Source organism: Hesperophylax consimilis, chromosome 4 (genome assembly GCF_061612785.1).
Source record: "Hesperophylax consimilis isolate HC1 chromosome 4, BYU_Hcon_1.0, whole genome shotgun sequence".
In the NCBI taxonomy this organism is placed as follows: domain Eukaryota; kingdom Metazoa; phylum Arthropoda; class Insecta; order Trichoptera; family Limnephilidae; genus Hesperophylax; species Hesperophylax consimilis.
The window spans coordinates 11803517-11827941 of record NC_142839.1 but is presented as its reverse complement, the minus strand read 5'-3'; the positions used below and the strand labels follow the sequence as shown (position 1 = coordinate 11827941).

At 33.5% G+C, this 24425-nt stretch overlaps 3 protein-coding genes across 7 annotated transcripts in view; 2 read left to right on the top strand and 1 right to left on the bottom strand.

The window, feature by feature from the left end:
• The window catches only part of Schip1 (Schwannomin interacting protein 1), a 38197-nt gene extending 32356 nt beyond the window's left edge, over positions 1-5841 (top strand). For 4 of the 5 annotated variants that reach the window (XM_089631210.1, XM_089631206.1, XM_089631207.1 and 1 more), the window contains exons 10-12: positions 468-608; positions 1112-1245; positions 2539-5841. In XM_089631210.1, coding sequence (XP_089487336.1) covers positions 468-608; positions 1112-1245; positions 2539-2662 — 399 coding nt within the window. In that variant the 3' untranslated portion in view covers positions 2663-5841. The remainder of the gene's footprint in view (positions 1-467; positions 609-1111; positions 1246-2538) is intronic. The other variant, XM_089631209.1, reaches the window with a different exon arrangement.
• An 11325-nt stretch (positions 5842-17166) lies between these two features.
• On the bottom strand, positions 17167-18504 carry LOC149424201 (uncharacterized). Its single transcript, XM_089631046.1, has 2 exons — positions 18255-18504; positions 17167-17762 (listed from the first exon to the last, which is right to left on the bottom strand). The coding sequence occupies exons 1-2, from the start codon at positions 18502-18504 to the stop codon at positions 17167-17169; spliced, it is 846 nt and encodes a 281-aa protein (XP_089487172.1).
• A 1748-nt stretch (positions 18505-20252) lies between these two features.
• On the top strand, positions 20253-24417 carry LOC149424200 (tetraspanin-7-like). Its single transcript, XM_089631205.1, has 5 exons — positions 20253-20416; positions 20516-20704; positions 22223-22399; positions 22900-23028; positions 23755-24417. Exons 1-5 carry the CDS (start codon positions 20339-20341, stop codon positions 23908-23910), a joined length of 729 nt encoding a protein of 242 aa, XP_089487331.1. The 5' UTR covers positions 20253-20338; the 3' UTR covers positions 23911-24417.
• Positions 24418-24425: the final 8 nt, after the last annotated feature.

Sequence of the window (24425 nt, the reverse complement as noted above, 5' to 3'; positions counted from 1 at the left end):
GCTTCTTACTGCTGCTTTTTGTGTTTTTTACTATTATCTACTATAATTACTAGTTATTAGCTACTATTTTCCATTTGTTGGGTCCCATAATACCGATTCTCTTTGATAAAATTGCAAAACGCAAACCCAAGCTCGTTAGAGCACATATCGGCAGTTGGCTGGCAACTAAAGGAGTGATCATGTACATCGTGATTTCGCCTGTATCACGAGACCAAGCGAGCCCAACTTAACTTGGGCCCAAAATACTGACACGCGACCGCAGAGTTAACGAGCCGAGGCCTGAGCAAGCATGACGAGACGAGAGCACCGTGTACACAATCACTCTCGGCCTGTCTCGGGGTGCCTTAACAGGTGTATTGCCGGCATCAAATGGAAAAATGGACGGAAGTTGTTTTGACAAATGAAAATGATTTACTGCAACTGTCTTATTATTTTTATTTACACAATTATTTTGCTGGTTATTACAGATCGAGAGACAGAAACAAGAGAGTTCTCCCATAACAGAAATGTTACGAAGTAGCTTACTGAAGGCAGGAGTTACATTAACCGGAGACAGACGAAGAGTTTCTCGACAAATGTTAACTGACATGAATGTAGCCCAGCTTCAGGTATTTTTCAATACAATAAATCATTCAGATATGAATAAAATTAAAAATACATATAAGTAAATACTATAAAAATGTTTACGTTAATAATAGTAACACGCACATAGTTATTGTACCCTAAAGCTGAAAATGTCGAGGTCCCTTTTTTAAAATATGAGATATGAATGCCACTGGTATCATAACTTCACGAGCTGTTATTGATAAATTAAGGAAATTTAACAATAAACCGTTAATAAATGACGAATGTCCAGTAATTTATCGAACAAAAAATAACTTCAACTTTGTTCAACACCAATTTTGTAAATGTGGCTTCCACACTTTCAGCTAAAGTACAAATAATTATTATTATGAATGTAAAATCTTTGTGGTAAAAACGAAATGTTAAGAATTTTTGTTTTTCCCCGAAAAGATTTTTTTTCTACTTGCAATACTAATGAATCATGCATTCTGGATGATATAGTTAAATGATAATTTATAATATGATTGTATTTTTTTCTCATTCAAAGGTGATAGTAAATGAGCTACACACGCAAATTGAATATCTGAACGAAAGTTTGGTTAAAATGCTGATAGCGCGGGATGAACTCCACATGGGCCAAGACTCCATGCTCGTGGATATTGAAGATCTCACCAGGCACCTGTTAGTATATTTTTCATTCTTTATTGTAATATAAAATACATGCGGATAATATTTGCACATGTTGACCGTTATATTTCAAAGATGCTGTCAGAAAGTTGAAGAATTTGTGTTTGTTATTTCTACTTCTCATTAAAATCAAAATAAATGGGATATTTTTTAATGTATTTGAAAACTAAGAAATGTTTTGAAAGGTAATGAAATATGCTTTCAATTTTTGTTGAAATGAAATTTTGAAATCAAACATAAAAAAGTTTTAAAAATGGCTCATCTTACGCTTTTTCATCTAAACACTGAACATAAAAAAAAATTAACATTAACCCCACAGAAGAAGCCCTGAGGAAAATAATTTCCCTCAGGACCTATGTCATCTTTTGGGATGCTGTGTTGTTAGGAATCTACGATGGGTCCCGAGACTAGTTGTTGAGGTCAAAGGGTATCCCCAAACCACCCTCTCTCGATCTGGCACGTCACGCAACTGGTGGGCAAGCACATTCTGAACACACCTCAACCCATGAACCCGGGCTAAATCACCAAACGTAGCTAACCACTTGGGGTGACCTATGGCAGGTGTTGGTTATCCAATAAATGTTTCCCGGGGCGACGGTACCCAAACTGGCCTCCCAAATTGAAATTACTGCAAATGAAAAAAAACACATATTTTAATAGACAAATATATTATAAACATTATTGCCACCTCACTTTTTGTCGTTTCGTATAAAAATCAAAAATTTCACAAATTTTTCTCAAATTTTGGTCAGTACCTTTGGTTTCATAGATTTAAAAAAAATATATATTCTTCAATATACAACACCCGCTAAACTGCCAAAGCAGTTTGTCATGTTCACAATATTAATTATATAACGAGAAGCCACAGTAAAATAGATACAGAAGAATGAGATCAGAAGGTGTACATTTTAATTCTTCTGTGGTTAACTTCTAGATTTTATTACAAAGCGTGATGTTTTCTCTTTCCAACACTGTTTAGATCATATTTCTAACTATGACATTAAGAAAGACACAAGGATTTCTATGACATATGAGCTGTTCTGGAAAGTGAACAAATTGACTCTACAGGTAATAGCTGTTTGTTCGCAAAACCGAACAAATTAGCCTGAGGAATTAGGTTCTATTTCATCATCATCATCACAACACTTCATCCCAGGGTTTGGCCTCCTTTAAAAATGTCTCCATTCGCTTCAGTCCCCACATCCTTTCTTGTTAGCTCTGTGAATTTCTTTTATGAGCATTTCAATTTTTTTTGGAACACTAATTAATTAGCATGTTTTTTCGCAGCAGTGCCAAAGAGGTGTCTATCAAGGGTACCGATGTTAATGATGAATCTCCTTCTGCCGTGTCCCGAGGGAAGCAGCACCTCAAGTCCCACTTATCCACACTGACGTCGCTACTCACCAAGTGACAAATAATACCAAAATTGATGTCCTTCTTACGGGACAAATATCCAGATTAATTAATTTTATTATTACGATTAACCCTTGGAATGCCAGCGATTCTGTAGCGGATTTGCTAGGAACTGACCGCACTTTATTCAATTTTATGGTATTTTGACCATAAAAAATGCTCCTAGCATACTTAAATAAATTCTATTGGCTTGGCAAAGAAACAATGTATCTTCTTGATTTTTTTATCTGTGAAAGAACACGCCACAAATTCCCTGTGAAATTTCATCATTTTTATTTTTTAGCTGGAAAATATAATAAAACTCGATATATTTTCTTTTTAAATATTTTCGTATTTCTTCATTATATAATATTTTTTTATAACATTAGAGAGAAAAAAATAAATTTCTCTGCATATTAGTAGTTTTCCTGGGAAAACTACATAGGATAGATTTGTACGATTTTTTTAAATGTATAAATACATTATCTGATAAGACGATACAATTTAGAAAAAACAATTTTGCAGAAAACAATTAAGTTATTACGAAAATATTGTCAGCCGCGCATTGGTAGACCGCTCGGCATTTTAGCTGGTACACTAAGGGTTAAATATGTTTAAAGAAATACTTGTTGAACTGTTAAAAGTTTTATCCATGTTTAAAAATATGTATCTGTGTTACTTAGCAGTATTACGAATTCTAATATTTTTCAGTAAGGTCCATTATATTTTAATGCATAAAAAAAGATGGAAATAATGTATTAAAATATGGTAAATGCAAGCATTAATTTTTTTAAATTATGTTATATCGGAACTCAGGTTAAAAAAAATTATTGTGTACCTTTTTACTCTCATATGTAACAATATCGCATTACGCCTTTTTAAGATTTTTTTCTCTTAGTATATTTCTACAATACCCTTATTATTACTACAATACTTTATTATTACTACAATACCCTTATTATTACTATGATACCCTTATTTTTATTACTACTTTATTACAGTGTCTAAAACAATTGAGATTAGTGATTAGATTTTCAGATCATCCGTATAGCCCAAATAATATTTATATAGTCATTTAAGAGCAAAGTCAAATCTATAAACTACTTCATTTTTATATAGAAAACAAACAGGTTCAAGGTTGATCAAACATGATTGTATTGATAACACTGGTTAGCGAGTTCCTTTCAAATATTGACTATAAATACCGAAATGGACCATAAATTATATGCAAAAGCTGAAAAAGAGACCTATTTTAATGTTAGGAACAGATGCGAAAATTAATGAGTAGCGATATTTAAAAAAAAATTGATTTTAAAATATAAACCATACGTATAGAAGTTTAAAAAATGTACTCATTAAATTTAGTCATGATTTGATAGAATATTCGAGCTTTACAAAAATTTCAACTAGCCAGCAATTTAAATCAAATGTACATGCCTATATGTTTGTTTTATTAAAATAATTTTCAAATGATGCCCTATTTATAATGTAAAAAAATGATATTACGTAGAAGATTAATATTCCTGCACAGGATTTGAACCTGTCCAAGGTACCTAGTAAGTTTTTAGCTTCACTAAAAATTGTAAATACTATTTCACTATTGGTGTGTTGCCTTATTCAGTATATTTGAAAAATTTGATATTTTTTGCATATCATCTTAGGATAATGAAGTTGATAATGATTAAATAAATACTGGAAACTTTTTCCTAATAGCTGTCTTAAAATATTACGGTAAAGCGGTGATTTATTTATTTTTCTACTTAAAATAACTCATTATTTCCTAATAAACTCAATAACATAGTTTCCTTTCGATAAATGAACATTTAAATGATGTGCTTTCCATTCATTCACCTTGTTCTAATAAAACTCTCTTGAACTTTAAAACTTTGTTGTTGTCAACCATATAAAAAATAATCAACAGTCCCGTGGGTTATAGATGCGGGAGCAATAAAATTGCGGTTTTAAAGTTTGCGAACTTGACTCGACTTGACTCGGCTTGACGTCGGTGACAGCTTAGCTCACTGTGACGCAATGTCGTTGACAGAGGAAGCTTTGTGTTATTTAGAAATTATACCATAGTATATTTTGAAATCCAACAAAACAAGACCAAATCGTTGAGTGTGGGTAATGCACTGGCTTACAAAAAGAGTGCATTTATCATAAATATATAAATTTCTTAAGAGAATTACGTGAAGATTTTGGTAATTTTTTGAGAATGCCCGAGCCGCTGTACGAAGAACTCTTGCACCTGTTATAGCTAAACAGTATACTAATATGCACACAAAACAAGAACTTCTAGCAATTGCTTAGGAGCTTCCAAATTGCATAGGAGCTATTGACGAGAACTATGTTGCTACCGTGTCTCCTGCTCCTGCTGGGGCTGGCTCACATTACTTGAATTATAATAACATTGGCATTATAGTATTGTTTTAACCCGGAGGCTGCCGTGCGCATCTATGTTTGATTCGAGATTCCGGGCCCTCGCTGCCGCGCGCAATCATACATGATTTTAATTTCATCTTGCGATATCTCGGAACTTTCTGTATAGATGGCGCAAAACTCGGGCTTAAAAAATAATTTGAACCTTTATCTAGCGACATCTCTACACAGATGTGACAAATGATTTTGTTTATATTATGAAAGACCTCGTCAAACTGGAGACTACAATATTTCCCCTCTCAGTGTTTGAATTCCCCGCGCGCACGTAGTTGTGTTAGTGAATCACGTGGTTCCTTCTTATCTTGACGGTTCGCGAATACTTAGAAGAATCTGCAACGAATCGTGGTTCTAACGTTATTATTTTAACAAATTGTTTTTATTAACTACTCATATTTTTAGTGCAAATAAGTTTTGTGTTAATCAACATGTTTTGTTATTTTAAATGAAATAAGTTGTTATATCCGCCTTTCGAGTGAAAAAATAATCATATACATTTTATTTTAATTATCTGTGTTTAGAAACTAATTATTGTGTTAATTTGTCGTTTTTCCTAATATTTTTTTTGTGTAACCCTCTATCATGGCTCGACGCGACTTGTCTGATGACCAAATAAGGGAATATTGTCTCTATCTTATATCTGTTAAATTTTTTTATTGTACACAAATCTCCCGACTCTCCTAACTGTGGTATAGGTATTAACGTTTACCACAATAATTCTAATGATAGAATATTTCATTCAATTTCAAATCAATTTTCAATATTTTCAGCTGAGTGCATTGCAATAATAGAATCTCTCAAATATATAATCAAAAATAATTTTGAACATTCCCTCGTTCTCTCTGACTCTCTCAGTTCCCTCCAAAAACTTAAATCCAGTCCTCTTCTTCATCCTGATGATCATTTTGTATGCCTTATTCGAGTGATGATAGCATCCATTCAAAGCTCTGGTAAATCTGTAACTCTGATTTGGATTCCTGGACATGTTGGTATCATGGGTAATGATATTGCGGATGCCTTGGCAAAACAAGGAGCGTCCAACCCTGTTGTTACCCTCGTAAACCACATTCCCTTATCTGACATTTTTTCCATCATCAAAGAAAGATCCCGCAATGTTTGGTCAGAGTATTGGCACATTGCTAGTCAATCCAAGGGAGCCTGCTATGCCTCAATACAAAGGACTATACCATCAAAACCGTGGTTTCAGCAATTCCCTCATTTTTCCAAAAAAGAAATTTCTTCACTCATTCGAATGAGGATCGGTCATTGTTCCGTTCCTTCCCATCTTTTTAAAATTCACGTCCTTGACTCCCCAGATTGTACATTCTGTGGTCTAGAAGTGGGAACTTTAGATCACATATTTTTTGGTTGTCCCTCTCTAAACAAATATCCTCTCTTCTATCAAGCCTTAACTAAAATTGCCTCCCCTCCATTCAACATTTCATCTCTTTTAAGTCTGAACTCGACTCCAATTTTCATTATAATTTTGAAATTTGCCTATTTAAATAAAATTAATATTTAAATTCACCTTTCAATACACCTTTCTCAATAATTTTAAATGATGGCCAAGAACACCCTTGAAGGGTGAAAGCCAGAAATAATGAAAAAAAAAAAAAAAACAGCATAAAAAATTCAGGTATGAGCTTCTCCGATTATCAGTTATGTGTGATAAGACAATTAATCGCAAAACACCTCAAAAATACTCAACTCGACTCAACTCCTCATTCGTCTCATCATGACACACCATTACGTCTGAGCCAATACCGGCAACATCAAAACAATCCAAACCATACAGAGCCGGCCATGTTTGTGCGAATACAAAACAACAAAACCGCAGAAAAATGGCTCGATATGTGTTCCCAGTGTAATGTGGCATTGTGTATTCATTCCTGTTTTTAAGTCTACCATTCGAATAAAAACTATAAACATAAATAATACGATAAGAAACTGTAAATAAAAGTTGAATAAATAATGAAGTTTTAAACAATAATATTATCACAAGTGAATCGTGAAAAATGGTGAGCCGTCGCAGAGGTCCCACTTCAGAGACGTGACTACTGATATTACTATAGTATGTCTGTATGTGTTGGTGAGATTACTGATTTGATAATGGCGGTGGGTCGAAGTTTGTTGATGTTTCATAGATAGTTTTTATTCGTCAATGCATCAATTTATAAAGATATCTTGCTTAGACTTTTCAAGAGTGTAACGTAAACAAGTTTTTTTTGTTTTGGTAATAATTTACAATCTCTAAGTGCTGAGGATAATAAATAATGACGCAATATAAAAAATTCTAAAAACCCTTGGCGTAAGAGTATCCATCTTGTGTTTACATTCGGGCAGCAAAAGGGTTAATGGCAATAGCTAAGACAAATTATGGATTTATTTATGTGGATGTTAGAACAAATGGACATACTTCTGATGGTGGTATTTGTAAAAAAAATTAAAAATTGGCGGTTTGCGGCGATGACAGACGTGCAAGCTGAGGCGGGTTACGAGCAAAATTTCAAACCGGTTGAATCACCGACAAACTAGCTCAGCGGTTTTAAAGTTTGAGTACTTAGGGGGACGCATTGGCGAATAAAGTTGTCGAGCCATAAGTTTACGAGTATACTTGCTTGTGCGTATATCACCCACTTTACTTTGCAAAGTACAATAATTTACAAAAAAAATATTTTACGGACTGGCCAATTTGAATGTACAAGAAGTGTCATTGCTTTCAATGGATAAAGTCGTTTACAATATGTTATTTTTTAAATATTAGAATGGAATGGCAGTACCTATGTACAGAGTGTACTTATTCCAAACCTTTCTGTACATATTTCAAACTCTTGTATTCTTCACATAATTTATTATTTGTGTGTATTATCTATATTTTTGAATAAAAATATTAATCATTTATATTTACATCCATTATTATTGTTATTTAAAAAAAAAACTCTTTGAAATATTAGGTGCTTTATGATAAATAAATAAAATGTTGAAATTTATAAAATAATATTTTTATTTTATGCATTACTGCCAATACATAGATCCTAAATATATTTTTATGTATTCGTTGCCCTCACATTTTGCTTTAAAAGCGCCATATTATATAGAAATAGTACACTACCAACACCTTTTATTTGATAAAAATAAAAAAAATATTATGTATTGATGTGAATCTTTATTGCTTTCTTTCACATTCGGCTTTAATTATATAAATAAACTAGATTGCAGTTATATTTATATAAAACATCATATTATATGTAAAGTATATTAAAAAATTTAAATAAATTATGATTTAAAAAACCATTCAATAATTGTATTCCTTAGTCCCATTTCAAAAACATCAATCCCTAATAATTTGTAAGAAATTAAAGATTTTTTTATTGCGTAAAACACAATTTAATCTGGTACAGTCTGACATAATAATTTACGAAAATTAAATGGTACTGCGATCAGTGGCGGCCAGCTAATATATGCTCCCGAGCGCCGAACAACCAACAAAATTTCCAACATGGCTAATCACAATACGAAATTCGGTTTGGTTATAATATCTCATGCAAAAGGTACCTACTTATTGAGCGCGCTTAACTTGCCGACCAACTGTGATTTGTGCCTATGTTCGTAGCAGTTCATTTGTGATTGTGATCCAAAATTTGACTGCTTTGATCGCATATTCTGTGGAACAGTCGAAAGCGTGGGTACATACTATTCTTTGCAAATATTACCATACCAAGGACGGTGTCCGGAGCTTTACCACCACATCAGAAGGAACGGTTTGTTCAGTAGAAAGGTAAAACTAAAACTGTGTGATATTATTGTGGATATTGTGTCTTCAATTTACCATCTGTTCATTTTCAGCGAATGTTCCGCTTACAGCTTTCTACAAGCATACAAGATAAATCATGTCATTAAGAGATGAGTGATGTTCAGATTAGCTGTTATGTATCAGTTTAGTCAGTTGTCGCCGTTGTCGGGCATTGTCTGTTGAATTTAAAACCTTTCTTGCTCTGCGAAAGTTTAATTGCAGGTTATATCAATCATATATATGAATTGTTAATTAGGTATAACAATTGCAGGTTATACCAACTTTTGTGTTTATTCATCGTATAAATTAAAAATGTGTTTGAATGTGGAATATATTAAGAACAATAGGTCGAGTAGAGAGACTTCCTTAATAAAGTTCAGTTAAAAGGTGAACTCTGTGCAATTAACGCCCACGTAAATTTTTCAAACTAGAAGTCTCCGAGACTTCCAAATTACTAAAACTTGTGTGCAATATTCCAATGACCTCAGTTGAAAGTGAAAGATGTTTCTTAACGTTAAATAGAATTAAATATAATAAAAGGAACGGAGAATAGAACTTTTTTATTAATAGGTACCTTTATTTAATTTATTTTCTTACTTAATGTTGTACTCCAGTGAACCCCCACATATTTTGACCACCGGCCGCCACTGACTGCGATCATTTAAAAGGTAAATAGCTACACCAAGATAGCTCATAGGAAATTGTTCAAAAAAGCACAATGGTTCAAGAGCATATTTTTTACTTTAACCAGTGTTCAGAAGGTAATGGTATTTTCCGAAAGGTGATGATTCTACATCATATTCTAAGTCATTTTATGTTTTAACTTTTTATTATTTAACGCTTTAAGAAAGATATCGATTCGATTCCGCTTAGTTGGTACACCGGTTAATCGGGACAGCCGGTTATTTTGGCTAAAACTCAAGGAACAGAAAATAATACTCATCTACTTTGGTTATCCGGGAAATAATTCCGTTTAATTGGGAAAAAATCCGATTTGAAATCGATGCAAAACGTGTTTCAATTTCATAAAATATTCTAACGATTGTTTAAAATATAAAATATTCAAATTTTAACAACAATTACAATGCAATATTCATCAATTCATAAGTATACTTTCCTCACTATTTTTAAAGTTGATTTAGTACGATATCTTGCCTTAGAAACCAAAAGTGTCCAAAAGTACAAGCGTCCACAGGTACAACTAGGTTTTTTTTTTTACATTAACCCCACACAGGAGGTCCTGAGGAAAATAATTTCTGTCAGGGCCTGAATCATCTTTTGGGATGCTGTGTGGAGGATCTCTTTTAAGGAAAGGAAGGAGAGGAAGTTCTGGGAAGGTATGAGGGTTGGGTAGGAATCTAGGGATCAGTGTGTCCAGGAGTGACAGACATATGTATTCAAATACCACTGGGGCGTAAAGCGATGGGTCGAGAGACCAGTTGGAGAGTTCTTTGGGATTGGTAAGCAGGGACCGCGGAAGTACTCTATGACGGGGGGGGCAAACTTTAGTTATAAATAAGACAAAACGGAGATGACTAGGTCAAACAAATAACAGGTTCACTGAATAAAAACTTATTTTTTTAAATATTGCTTTATTGCATTCATTGAACGATACCAAAAACGTTGCGTTTCTCAGCCGTCTTTGAAGCAAATTCCCTAAGAATTTCATTTACATCTAAACTAAATGTTTCCACCTTATGCACGTGCAGTATTGATTGTTTAAATAATCAAAGCTCTAATGCTATCTCTTGACGATTTTTCTTGAATACAACAAACACTTTTTCATTTATGAAAAAAAGCACTGTGAAGGATACAGATAATCTTTACCAGCACAGATAATCCTTCTATACCCAGGTAGTAAAATTGGAGGGGGCGCGGCCCCCCCTCATTTGATTTTAGGGGGGCATTTGGCACCCTCTGCCCCCCACTTCCGCGGTCGCTGTTGGTAAGGTGGCGCGCCCGCGGGAGGGGGTGACGGTGACGAACGCTGGTATGGAACTGTCTTGTAAGACTGACTTACTACTGGGCATAGCGCGGCCCTTATATAGGACACACATTCGCCTGGTAGAGGCGAGAATCTTCCCACCCACAAGTAGATACACTGGCGGGTTTGTTTTGATTCTCGTAGGTACGATATGTACAGAAAACATTAGGAGTACATTCTATTAACTCAGGGGTCAAGTGGTCAAAAGGTCTCCCCAAACCAGCCTCTCGGGATGGACAAGCCGATCTTGAACACACCTCACCCGATGAACCCGGGCACCACTGTTAAATCTTGGAATGACCTATGGCAGAGGTGTTGGTTATCCAATAAATGGTTCCCGGGGCGTCGGTACCCAAACCCGCCTCCCAATTAGAAAATACGGTAATTATTCGGGATCGCTGGCTACTTTTAATACATTGTTTTTTAAATAGAACCTTGTGATTCACATAATTAATATAAATTGAAACTATCTTCAAACTTATCTTCATTTGGGAAATTTTTAATTTAACCATTCTAATTTTTTATTAAGTAAAATAAACATTCGCTTACGTTATATGGGATTGTATGGGATGATAGCCAAAATTGTTTCTGTTGATAACATTTTCTTATGTTGTTATTCCTGATACTATACAAGTGGGTAGAAGAGATGTTATTACCATTTACTCTATGCAAATTAGGTAGGTACTATTTTAGCAAAACTTGGAAATTAAATAAAGGCATGTTTTTTTAAATATTAAATATTTAAAAAAATATATTAGGTTATTATAGGTTAGGTTAGGTTAGTGCAGGTTATGATAGGTTAGGTTAGTATAGGTTAGGTTAGCTTAGGTTATGTTAGGTTAGGTTAGTGTAAGTTAATTTAGGTTAGGTTTGGTTAGATTAGTAAATGTTAGGTTAGGTTAGATCAGATAAGGATAGGTTGGGTTTTTTTACATAATTTTTTTTTTTTTTTTATGAATAAAAACTTGCCTTAATACCTTAATTTTATTTTATATTATTTCCAGTGTTCCGCCAAAATCGCATGAAATGGTACTAACGTTTCTTCTAGCTCCATGTATAGTATAGGGAATAACAACATGAAAATATTGTTGACAGAAATTATTGGAAACGGTTGTTATCCCATATATATAACATAAATTGTCCGAACATGCAAATTCTTACACACTACACTTAGACTTATCTGGTTCTCTATCATTCACACGTTCGTCCACACCTGGATTTCTGTTCACAGGTTTGGAATCCGCCCTACATTGTTTATATTAACAGGTTAGAAAGAGTTCTGAAGCAATTTATAAATTCCTCAATTTTAAATCATTCAACAAATTCAACTCTTATGACGAAATCGAGAAACGTTTTCAAATCACGAAACTACTCAACAGGAGGCTTGTTGCTGATCAGATGCTCCTTTACAAAATTATTAACTCAAAGCTTGACTCCCGGAGTTGGTAAACAAAATAAATGTCCACGCACCGCTTCGATATAGCAGACAGAAAACCCTTTTCTATATTGAAAAATGCAACACCAATTCCAATCAAAACGAATTTATGAACAGAACCTGCAATTGGTACAACAAAAAACTTGCAAATATAGAAATATAGATGCTGATATATTCACTGCTAGTTACTAACGTTACAGAAGTTCATTGTATCACATTTTAGGTGCGAATAGAACAAAATCATGATGATGAAATTAATTGTACCTTATTTTATCTTTAAATTGCTAATTTATTATTTTTTTTTTCATTTCAGTTGCTCGGCAACATCCCTCATCCCTTTCCTCCCCCATCCCGCTCCAATGCCAAAACCTGTTTCCCACTCTATCCATCCTGTATACTTATAAACACCTATATTCTTGTATAATGCATTAAATTGGTTTATTACGTTTGTTCTACTTCCATTTTTATATTTTTTTATACTTTTTACTTAGTTCGGCTTTTAAATTTGTTACTTAGTTCTGCTTTTTATATTTTAGTCTACATTCACTAAATACTTAGTTGTATATTACCAATTCAACCATCTGTGAACATTTATAATTGGTCTGTTTCTTTTCCATCCTCTGATGTATATTAAATTATTATTAAGACTGTTTAAATTAAAAATTTCCGAATGCAGACAGTTACCTTTTAAAGTAATTAAGGTGAATCAAAAGTGTGTTCAGTGATCCTGAATATTTACCGAAAACCCATGACTCAATCAAAATAGCCAAGACCGGCCCTGAGCCAAACGGCGCCTGGTGCGAGTAAAATTTTGGCGCCCCTTGTTAAAACCAATGGATGCCTAGGTAGGTGATGATTTGTATTTTTGTATAACGTCATTTAGTAATTCGGTGCCGTGGCAATTCAGCGCCAGGAGCACACTACTCCAATTGCGCCCGCGAATAAAATAGCCATATCCATTTATTAGTTGTTAAAGCAATCTAGTTAGAAATTTAAAAAACGCAAAAAAATCAGTTAAGTACGTTTTTCCCCTCGTTTGTTTAACAAACTGTCAAACTCGAATGTGAAGAAAAAATTTCAAAGACAGTTTGCATGCAGTTTGATGCCATTTGTAAAAAAAATAGTACCAATTGAGTAAATTTCTACATTATTATGCCAAGCTATCCTAATTACTGTTGAATAGTTACTACATAGTGATATGATTGTAGAAATTAGAAATCTCAATAATAATACCTACATAATGATTGTGCAGCATTGCGGCAGATAGAGAATCTGCAAACTACCTCGAATTTATGGCGATTATATAAAAATAAAAACTCTTTATTTTTATTTCATTTATTTATTCTTTTATATGCTCAAGGGGCTTTTACATTGGGCACATGAATTGTTTATAAGTTTTCATAGTTAAAAATCGTTTGTGTTCATTTCATATGCGACCCCTGTCGAATTGAAATACAGCAATCTACTCCCACAAAAATCAGCTATGTATGTACACACACATATATAGGTATATATTATATAAATACATTGTAAGTAAGTAAATACTCTATACTTTTATTTTTGATTCCGCAATCCGTCCATCTTCAAAGTTACGTAGATTGAATGACTATCATTTTCCGGGCGTATATATGTTCATCATTAATAATATTATCGATCTTTTTTCGTAATTATTTAGCAGTTGAAACACCGCACACCGTTTCAAATATTATGACGCTTTATAATAAAACAATTAACTAAAAAGAAAGGTTTTCTAAAGGTAGTAGGTACATAGGCCACTTGCAAGGATTTTCTAATGACTTGGAAAAAAATGAGTGGATAGATTTCTCTACTAAGATTACGAAAATGTTACTCAAAAAATTTTGAAATGTATAGTTTTTTTTAAATAAAATAAATAAATCTGTTATTTTTGGCTTGTGACGTCACCACTTGAAAATGTTCCGTCTCCAATATTATTGAATTAATTTTTGTAAAATTCCACACTGATTATTTTTTTTATATGGCAACACCTTGATTTCCGGCGACTTGTGAATTTGAATATTGACACTTGTTTGGGGTTTGGCTGTTTGTATTGTAGTCCGCTAACTTTGTTGAGAAATTAAGCATATATTATTTGGAAATGATTGAAGTAGGTTTTGTTCAGGGTCAGTCTGACAATTTGCCGAACATAGATTCATTTATGATGGCTACTTTTCTAAGTAATAATATGAATTTCATTGGAAGCGAAATTAGAAATGTCAAAACAAAAAGGTTAGTATTTTTTCTGTATCTTCTAATATACGAATATTATGTTATATATTTTGACAACATTTAATATGTACTTATATATTATGTTTCCATCAATTATTATTATTAAGACAATTGTTAACATTCAGTTATATGCAACTGTCTTTTGTTTTCAACGTGTTATTATTATATATTTTAAAGGTCTGCACGTGAAAGTTATGGTGATAATGCTATCGGGTATGTGCAGGTAAAAAGAGAAGGTCCTATCTGCACAGTGAAAGCAAAAATAACCCCCGAGCACCGTGTCCGCCAAAAAGCATACTCTGTTGTACTTTTGTGTGATGAGATGGAAGATGAAATACAAGTCTTAGAATGTCAAGACTGTGCAGCTTCTAGAGGTTAGTTGAACTGTATGTCGCTATATTGTAAAATATGTTTCTCTCCTCTAACCTCTACACTCTTCTACCCTATGGAGATGTGGGGAAGAGCAAACTCTTGTGTGATGTAACAAACACAGAATCATTGCGAGGGTCTCTGCCAGCTACCTGTTGACAAATAATTTATATTTGGAACATTTTGCTTTCAGGTGGCTGTAAACATGCACTGGCATTTCTAACATGGCTCCATAGGAGAAGTGAAGAACCAGCGTCGACATCTGTCGACTGTTATTGGAGAAAATCAAAGTTATCGTGTGTCGGAACCTCCCAAAAGTTCATTCTGGCATCCCAAGTTGGCAAGAACGCAGTAAAAAGCGTGGAAAAAGGTAATGGAGATTTCCTGGCAGCAGTACTCCAAAGGAGTCTTAAGGAGGGGCTTCGATGCCAACTGACTCAACTTTACATGGATCCGAAGCCCACTGACTGTTTGTCCATGCACAGGATGATTTCTGCTTTTAAGAAAACACGAAACCTGCACAATACAAGTGCTACAGATTTCATCAATTTTATTACATGTGATCTAAATATTCCTCCAAATATCTTCGAGGAAGTTTTTTCATTAACAAGAAAGCAGGCTAACTGCCCGTTATGGTACGAAATGCGATATGGCAGAATTACTGCATCCAAACTATACGAGGCAGCTAACTGCAAAACATTGGATGGAACATTGACTGAAGTCATCTTAGGGGCAGCCAAGATTCCAGACACAAAGGCTATGCAACGAGGTCGGCTTTTAGAACCTTTGGTGTTAAAGGTACTAGCAAACCAACTGGGACACAAATATAAAGAATGTGGTTTCAAAATCAGTTGCAAATTACCAATTATCGGTGGCTCCCCGGATGCAGTCACTGATGATTATATTGTTGAGGTCAAGTGTCCAGTCAAACATAGTACAATGAAAAATTACTTTTTTGAGGGTGTTGTTGCCAGAAAGTATTATGCACAAATGCAAATACAAATGTTTGTACTGAACAAATTCAAGGGAGTGTTTTGTGTTGCTGAACCCAACTTTGAATCATCTGGCAAAATAAATGTTTTCCACATCGATTACGATGAAGAATTCTGTGTCGAAGCTATTAATAAAGCCATGCTGTTTTGGTCCAGAGCTATATTTCCTGTACTTAAAAAAAATGTATAGGTATACATTATTTGAAATAAATCACGTATTTACTGCACTACACTCGCTTCTTTATTCATAATAATACATGATTATATTGATTATGTACAATAGCATCATATTATTTTCATCCCATCCACCATAGTATAATATGTATTTGTATAAAGTGACAGAAAAACAAAAACAAAAAGTTTACATAAGACATATTTTTACATTTATACCTAGTATTTATTTGATAATACGTACACATGTTATTGTATTATCGCATAGATTTTTTTTGTATTTATTATTGGAAGTAAGAAAATGATTACAAAGTGGAAATTCTAACACAAATAGAAATGTATTAAAAAGTGGAACATGATCACTTTGCTACAACACAACTGTATTTATATAAACTTGATGTAAAAGTAAGGCGTAATGAATGAATAGCAATCAATCCACTCTCAGTAAAATATTGGAAGCATTATTATAGTCAGTACTTGCACTGACTGGTAACGCTGGCCGCTAGATGGCGCTAGTGTAGCATGTTGCATTTCTTCGGGACAATACAAACCTAATGGCGGGCTTTAATATTCTTTTTACGTGTGAGCATAAGAACAGTAAGGTCGTATGTAGGTTACTAAATATTTTATTTTCGACTTATATAATTTATTAACGTAAAATAAAGAAAACATTTCAAATAACATGCATTAAAAAAAACCAACCCACAGAAGTCACGGGGCTAGGAGGCGCTAGTATAGCATAATCAGAATGTATGGTAAATGTAAGAAGTTGAAGGTGTTATACATAAATTATTCTACAGTATTTGATATTATCCCTTTTGGTGGCTTCATTGCCTATAAACTCTAAGTAAAAGCTCCAACATATGTTTTTATAAAAAACACATACTGGCGCTATAATTACATAATATTATACACTTTAGACTTATTCTATATACATTACATGAAGGATAAACAAAATTACACTGGTACATATTATGAATATTTATATTCAAGTTAAAGTTTATATGATAATGAAGCGCACATAACATTTTAAACTAAACATTAGCGTAGAGCACAAAACACTAAAAGACTAATAATATTAATAAGACTAATATGATCAAATTATTGGTTTTTGTAGATTTATGAGTCCACATGCAATCATAACAATATGGTCAACTTGTTGAGTCAAATGGAAGTCTATACAAGAATGTGGCTTTAGAATATTATACTCTCTGAGCCGGCTTATTACACGTTCAACGTGTATACGCAGGGCTGCTATTTGCTTGGATAACTTCACCTCTCTTTTAGTGCTATTTACACCTGTAACAACACTTGGTGGACGCACAAGTTGACAATGTTTGCCTTCTAAAATAGTAGCTAGTTGCTTAAAACCTCTATCTGCCATTACCGACATGCCTTCAGACAAGTTGTCCAAGAAGCCGCACTTTTCCACAATCATCATATCTGTAGTACGTCCACCAAAGCCCTTTGAAATGAAGTTAATAAAGCCATCAGGAGTGATTGATATTAGGTACTTGAGTGTATTGCATTTTTTATATTCTGACCAAGTTAGTGCCTGCTGCAGTGGATTTGATGGCTTCTCTATCTGAATTTCAAAACAGTCTATGATTGATACGACATGTTTGTATCTTGCTCTGAATGGAATTGGTAGTAAGGCTTCTATTGCTTCTGACTTAGGCCAAAATACCAGTTCTGCAAGATGACGAGATAACTTCGGTAAACTTTGCTTAAAGATTCTTGAAGCTTGAGCCTCAGAAAGGCCAAATTCATCACCTAAAATGCTGAAACTAGAGTTTAATTTAATTTTTTTTAAAACGATTAAAACATTTAAAATGTTTATATTTTCAAGGAGTGCTAGGGTTTTAACAATCCAATAAAAATCTTTAAGGATTCCTAAATACAGCTTTGGTTTGTTTTCAATATGCTGCAGAGTTAATTTCAATGACAGACTTTTGAAATCACTATTTGAACTACTATCAACGTACGAATCTGACGTAGCTTGTTGGGAGTATTCTGAACCAGATGCCGATTCCGAGGCAGAACTGTCTGGCTGAAGAGTGACATGCTTTAGTTGTACATTCTTGGTATTTTTATTATGCTTCACAGGAGAAGTACTTACGTCACGAGTAGTTAAACACTCGATTGGACCCCTACTGTGTTCTTTTCCTGTATTTGTCAATTTACTTTTGAATTTCTTTTTCAAATTGCATTGAATGGCTTTCGAATCAGTTGCGTTCTCAACTATCAACATGTGAAAGTTTTCTTCGGAGCTTGATGTATCTTGTGGTCCATCCACATGTTGTTGAAGTATTTGGAGTCCAGAGCATTGAGGCTTCTCGAGAGGAAACGACACTTCCAGTTCAACGTAGTCTTGAGGTTGATTGATGATCTGTTGTGGCACAGACTCATCCACATCAGACAGGCAAGGAGACATTGGCTCGAGACTTGCAACAAACACTTCACCGCCTTTAGATGAGCTTGGATGCTGATCCACCACATTGAGTAGATCTCGCCCATCAGCTCCAATTTGACATTCAAATTTATGAGGAATGGTTCCTTTTTTTAAAAGCACCCTTTTACTTAGATGTTGGGGCCATTTCCGAGCATCCACGCTTAACTGAAAATAAAAATACAACTTATCAAGAGACATTGTATTTATTCAATACAAACTTAACAATGCAAATATAATAAGTATCTTCATTTGAGAATAGCCTGCAAAAGTGTAACAATATTGTAATGTGTGTAGGCTTGTTGTCACTAGGTAATAGACCCACCTACTCAACCTACTGTACTGTACAGCAAACTATTCGTGAAGCATGCAACAAAGAAAAATATGTATTTTTTAAATATTGTGTTCAAACAATAATATTGTAAAAAATATACTTACATTAAAATGATCTTCACAGACATATCGTACGGTTTTATTTGACAGTTCACCCAATTGACTGGACCTATGAATTGCAATACACCATTGTTTTCTAATTGCTGAAATTCGCGGTACAACGAAAAATCTTTTTTCCTTAGTAGTCGCCGAAGTATTTGGGCACAAAGGAACCATACAATATTTATAATTATTTTTACGATCTCGGATCCTACGGTTACTACACGAATCCATGTTTAATTAAATAACAAAACAGTAACAAAACGCAGCGTTAGAATTGGAAGTACTTCGTTTTGACATGACAGATATTATTCAGAAGTGACAGATGTTATGATGTGAAAATCGTACAGATTATCCTTCCGTGGCGGCTGTCTTAGAAGTATAATGGTGATGGTCCTGATTTTAACAAAATCAAATTTAATAATATATTATTATGAGTTTATGAGTACAAGAATAATTTAAATCGCAACATTTGGATAGTATCAAACAAGAGGTACAATATCAAGTTATATGTTATATAACTAGAATGTGCAGCTGTTAAAAATAGTCTCATTGCAAAAACAAAAACCAACCTTGGTACATATAGAATATATAGGTACTTCGACCAACTAAATATATTTTATGAGAACCTTCTTTATACTTGTTTATATATTTCATATTGTTGATAAACCTTCCCCTTTAATTCATTTAATTTTATGTACATTAGGTTTTATTGTAAAATATTTGGATTAAGTGACTGAACATTATAATCGTATATATTCATCAATCCTATAATATTGTGTATAAGTATATTTATATTATATGTCATCTCATTTAATATGGCAGACTGAGATTGCAATATCCTCCCAGTACTGCTGGAATAAAACTTTAAATAAATTAATAAGGATTAATGATCAATAAGAAGGTTCAAGGAAAAAAATATTTATGAGATGTAATATTTTTGGTATGCCTCGTTATTCTCCTCTGCCATTCGTGTGAAATGCGTCGTTTTTTTTTTAAATGTTTTTGGGCTATGTAATTATTTTGTTTTCGCACCCATAAATTATGTTCCGTCTTTCCGGTTTATGAAAAAATGGTCCGATTTTTCGGATTAAAATTTTCAAAAAATCGCCATGGTTTCAAAAATACGATTAAAAAAAAAAAAAATATACAGAATGTCTTAGAATATTTGCCTAAACCGGAAAATAAAATAAAAAAATGGGATGCAAGAGGCCTATTGTGTGAGCGTCCCTCCATTTCCGCGCCCGCGCCTGTAGCCCTAAACATTAGTGTCAAAAACTGTCGGCCACAGAACATGGGAGACGACGCGACGGGAGCACGACAGTTGCATTTATAAACAAGCACATTTTCTTCTTTAAAAACTGTGAGATAATAATACTTTAAGAACATGGGAAATCAATTCAAAAATGTTGCGCTGATAGCGTGCATGAAATCCTTGCTCATGGTATTCAATGTTGCTTTTTGGGTGAGTTTTTTAATAAATAATTTACAATAACACTTATGTTTAATACTAGTCCGTTTTTAAAACGATTAAATGTTACTGATTTCCATTCGTTTTTTTCAGGTTTCAGGAATGGTTATATTAGCAGCAGGTTTGTGGGCTGAAATCGACATCCATAAATATTTTGAACATTCTTATGAATTTTTCGATACGATTCCGTATGTTTCAATTGGGATAGGATGTTTGTCCGTATTTATATCGTCTTTGGCGTGTACTTGCACGATAAAAGGACAGCCTGTCTTGCTTTACGTGGTAAGTATGCATATTTGAATAAGAAATTAATTAAAATTGTAATATATTTCTAATTAGATTTTCTAAAATTTCTTACGGAAAAAAAAATTGATTTTGGTTCTAACTGATTATATTACATACATCTCAGCACTGGAGATCACAGTGAGGATTTCATTATATATATATTTTTTACAAAAAAAAAAGAAAATAACACTTATGTTTTTATTAATAGACAGATAAAACAGCAACTTTTCCCGTATTGTTTTCAATATTTTTTTAAGAAAATCATTTTTATTCCCTTTGGAACACCAAGCTCCCGCGATCTAGTTACCTCCATCGTGTCGACCCAAAATTTTCACGCGGCTCGCCGTGCGCCAGCTGGTTTTATTTTCCTAATAACTTACTTGCTTTTTTTCATTTTTTTTAGAATTGTACTGCCTTATCAGAAAATGTGATTACATATTTATTTTAAAATAATTATATTTTCCTACCATAAGTAGTTTCCCCAGAATAACTACTTATATTCAGAGAATTTTTTTCTCTCATGTTATAAAAAAATACAGGGTGTATCGGCACTAACCCGACAAACTTTAACCAGCTATTCCTTGGCACATTTGGAGTAAAAAATGTTATGGGCACTTTGCTGTCCGGTAGCATTTTTTTTTTCAATTAAAAACAAAAAAATTAAAAATTTCCACACTACATCACCGTCATTGGCATTGATTTTCGTGTTCAACAGCTGTTATAAGCAAGTATGTCGAAAAGCGTCTTCGATCTTTCGCACACACTAAATAATAATAGTTAAAAATGAGACAAATGGTGCCGTGCCATTTCGTTGTGATTGTAAAAGTGCGCCAATATAGGTACACACGTACATTATTCAACGGAATTCGAATAAAATATTGCCAGAAGGGTTTTCAAACTGTGACAAAGGATAAAACAGTGGTGAAAATATGAATAGTAATTTTTTTATTAAAAAAAAACGTTACCGGACAGCAAAGTGCCCATAAAATTTTTTACTCAAAATGTGCTAAGGAATAGCTGGTTAAAGTTTGTCGGGTACGTGCCGATACACCCTGTATATTAAAGAAATACGACAATATTCTTTAAGTTTTAATATATTTTCCATAAAACTAAATAAGTGTTTTTCACAACAAATAATAAAGAAAACATAACAAACTCCACATAGGGCAGGCGTGCTGAAGAACGACTCAGTTGAAACTTTGTTATTATTTTAAAATGACTACTCTTTAAGAAACGAAAAGAAAGAACTCTTATCTCATTGTTTATTTTGTTTAGTAAATTATGAACATTCTTTACAATGCAAAATGTCATGAAAAGTAAGTATGTTTTGAAATTGCTGATAAGCACTACAGCACTGAAAGCGTTGAGAACACACTGTTGTTTCGGCTAAATCAAATTACTCTATTGAAATAACAATAAAAATTAATAGGTATTATTAATATTTATCATTCGAACCTCTTTGTGAATATTATGTAAGTACCTATGCATGTAATTTGCTTATATTATTTATTTCAGTATGGTGGAGTCCTGGCGGTAATATTTGTGATGGAGGTTGGAGTTGAGATATCGCTGTACGCGTACAAGCACAGATTATCAGAGGCTTTAGACCGCGGAATGAATGTTTCCTTTGCTAACTACGTCCACCGAGGAAGTGCTGATAAGACCTTTGATTTCGACTTCATACAGGCATCGGTATGCTAGGCATTATCCTTGACACTAATTAATTACTTCCTAACTGGAACTGATTAAAATTACTTTTATCAAGCCTAACAAATTTGTAATGCAAGAAAATTTGTTAAAAATATTACATCATAATTCTATATCTCGGATGGATGATCTTACCAAAAATTATATTTAAATACATTAATGTGTTCCCTTTTATTTCGAAGGGTATTTAATATTATTTGAAATTTAATTTTAATAAGAAAATTAATGGTATATTCATTTATGTTCAAATTCAGCGGCTTATTTTACTAAGCGGACATCTAGTCGAATAACACATTTTACAATCCAGACTTAATTTACATGTTTTCCAATGGCATCATTTCCAAGCGTCGTTTTCTTGAAATTTTTAAGGATAATAAAATTGCAAATGCATACATAATATTGCTGCTGCTCTCTTAAGTTATCCACATGTTCGTGATGCCCTATACCTCCTAGATATATCAAAATAATCATGTTTTCAATTTTAGCTAAAATGCTGTGGCGTTCATAACTACACAGATTGGTTGCAAATAGTCCCAGCACGTTCAATTCCTCTATCTTGTTGTAAAGATACAAAAAACTGCAAAACTTCAAGCACAGAAGACATATTTGTTCAGGTAACTAATATTTATAAAATAAATCAGAATATTGGAAATTAAAAACATATTAACCCTTAGAAGACGGCTAATACTATCTCAAAGCCAAATATAATATTGAAAATTATATTTGAAATAATTGACAGGCAATATTGAAATGCGTTCAAAACTTCTCAAACCTAGCTCTGTACACTGTACATTGGAGTGCACTGAAAGGTAGTCATAATTTCACTGAACTGCTATTGTAGTTGGTCGTATCCTAAGGGTTAATAATAAATAAATGTCATTTTTGGTTTTCTTACTCTGCATTGATAAGAATAATAAATTGTGACCCAGATAAAGAGCCCTGGATGTCACCAATTCCGATGTGTGGAGGAATGACAAGACGTCTATCCGATGAGTTTATTTAACTGAATCACAAGAAGCGAGGTGACGCCTTTTATAGCGTGTAATCAAGCATAGTTTCTCAGTAATGTTTTTGGGTCAGCTTCTCCGAATTCTATATGTATCATGTGCAGTAGGTATATGTCATCGCAACTGAATTCAGTGGCGTCAGCAGAGGAACTTGTTTCCATACGATGAGTGGTGAGCTGGAGTTCATTGATTTTGGATTCAGTTTTAGTGGTCTTTTCACATATAAATTAAGAAAATGTCTGGTATGCGGGTCATTTATCCCTACATACGTAATATCATTTCAGGATTTTCTTTATATGTACCTTACTTAATGTGTAACTATTGTTGTTTCAGGGATGCTACTCTCTCATAGTTGCGTTGTTTGAAAACAATTTAAACTGGGTATTGGGCATAGCCGTCGGAATCTCAATGTTCCCTTTGATCGGGGCGATGATATCTTGCTGCCTGGCAAATCAAATCAAGAAGGCCAAATACGACGTTATGACATAAAGGAATAAGCTAATACCATATTTACTCCATTATAAGACGCACCATTTCTCTCTCTCTCTCTCTCTCTCTCTCTCTCTCTCTCTCTCTCTCTCTCTCTCTCTCTCTCTCTCTCTCTCTCTCTCTCTCTCTCTCGCTTATGAGTGGCAAAACAAAACGGTGACTGGGTATCTCAAGAAAATGACAGTTCAAAACACCTACAAAAATTGATGAAACAAAAACTAGGTTACATAGGTAACTATTTAACCTAGTTTTTGTTTCATCACTTAATGACCATATCACTTTTTAAAGGTGTGTTTAATTGTCATTTTGACGAAATATCATAGATCCAAACAAAATATACCCATGTAAACTATTTGGATTGTAAAATGCACCTAAATTCATAAATGCAAGTAAAAAAGAAACTCAATCTAAAAAGCGCATCTTGTAATGGAGAAAATACATAATATAAATCAATTTAATTTCTAATGTTATTGTATCATAGGTTTTGATTACTGTACTGATTTTGTAATAGATTT

Bases quoted from the DNA above. Each gene is read 5' to 3' on its own strand.
- LOC149424201 (XM_089631046.1), bottom strand. From the start codon at position 18,504: ATGTCTCCTTGCCTGTCTGATGTGGATGAGTCTGTGCCACAACAGATC. The intron at 17,763-18,254 runs GTAAATTGACAA...GTCATCTTGCAG, and splicing joins TTTGAAAAAGAAATTCAAAA to AACTGGTATTTTGGCCTAAG.
- LOC149424200 (XM_089631205.1), top strand. From the start codon at position 20,339: ATGGGAAATCAATTCAAAAATGTTGCGCTGATAGCGTGCATGAAATCC. The intron at 20,705-22,222 runs GTAAGTATGCAT...TATTTATTTCAG, and splicing joins AGCCTGTCTTGCTTTACGTG to TATGGTGGAGTCCTGGCGGT. The intron at 22,400-22,899 runs GTATGCTAGGCA...TTTCAATTTTAG, and splicing joins TCGACTTCATACAGGCATCG to CTAAAATGCTGTGGCGTTCA.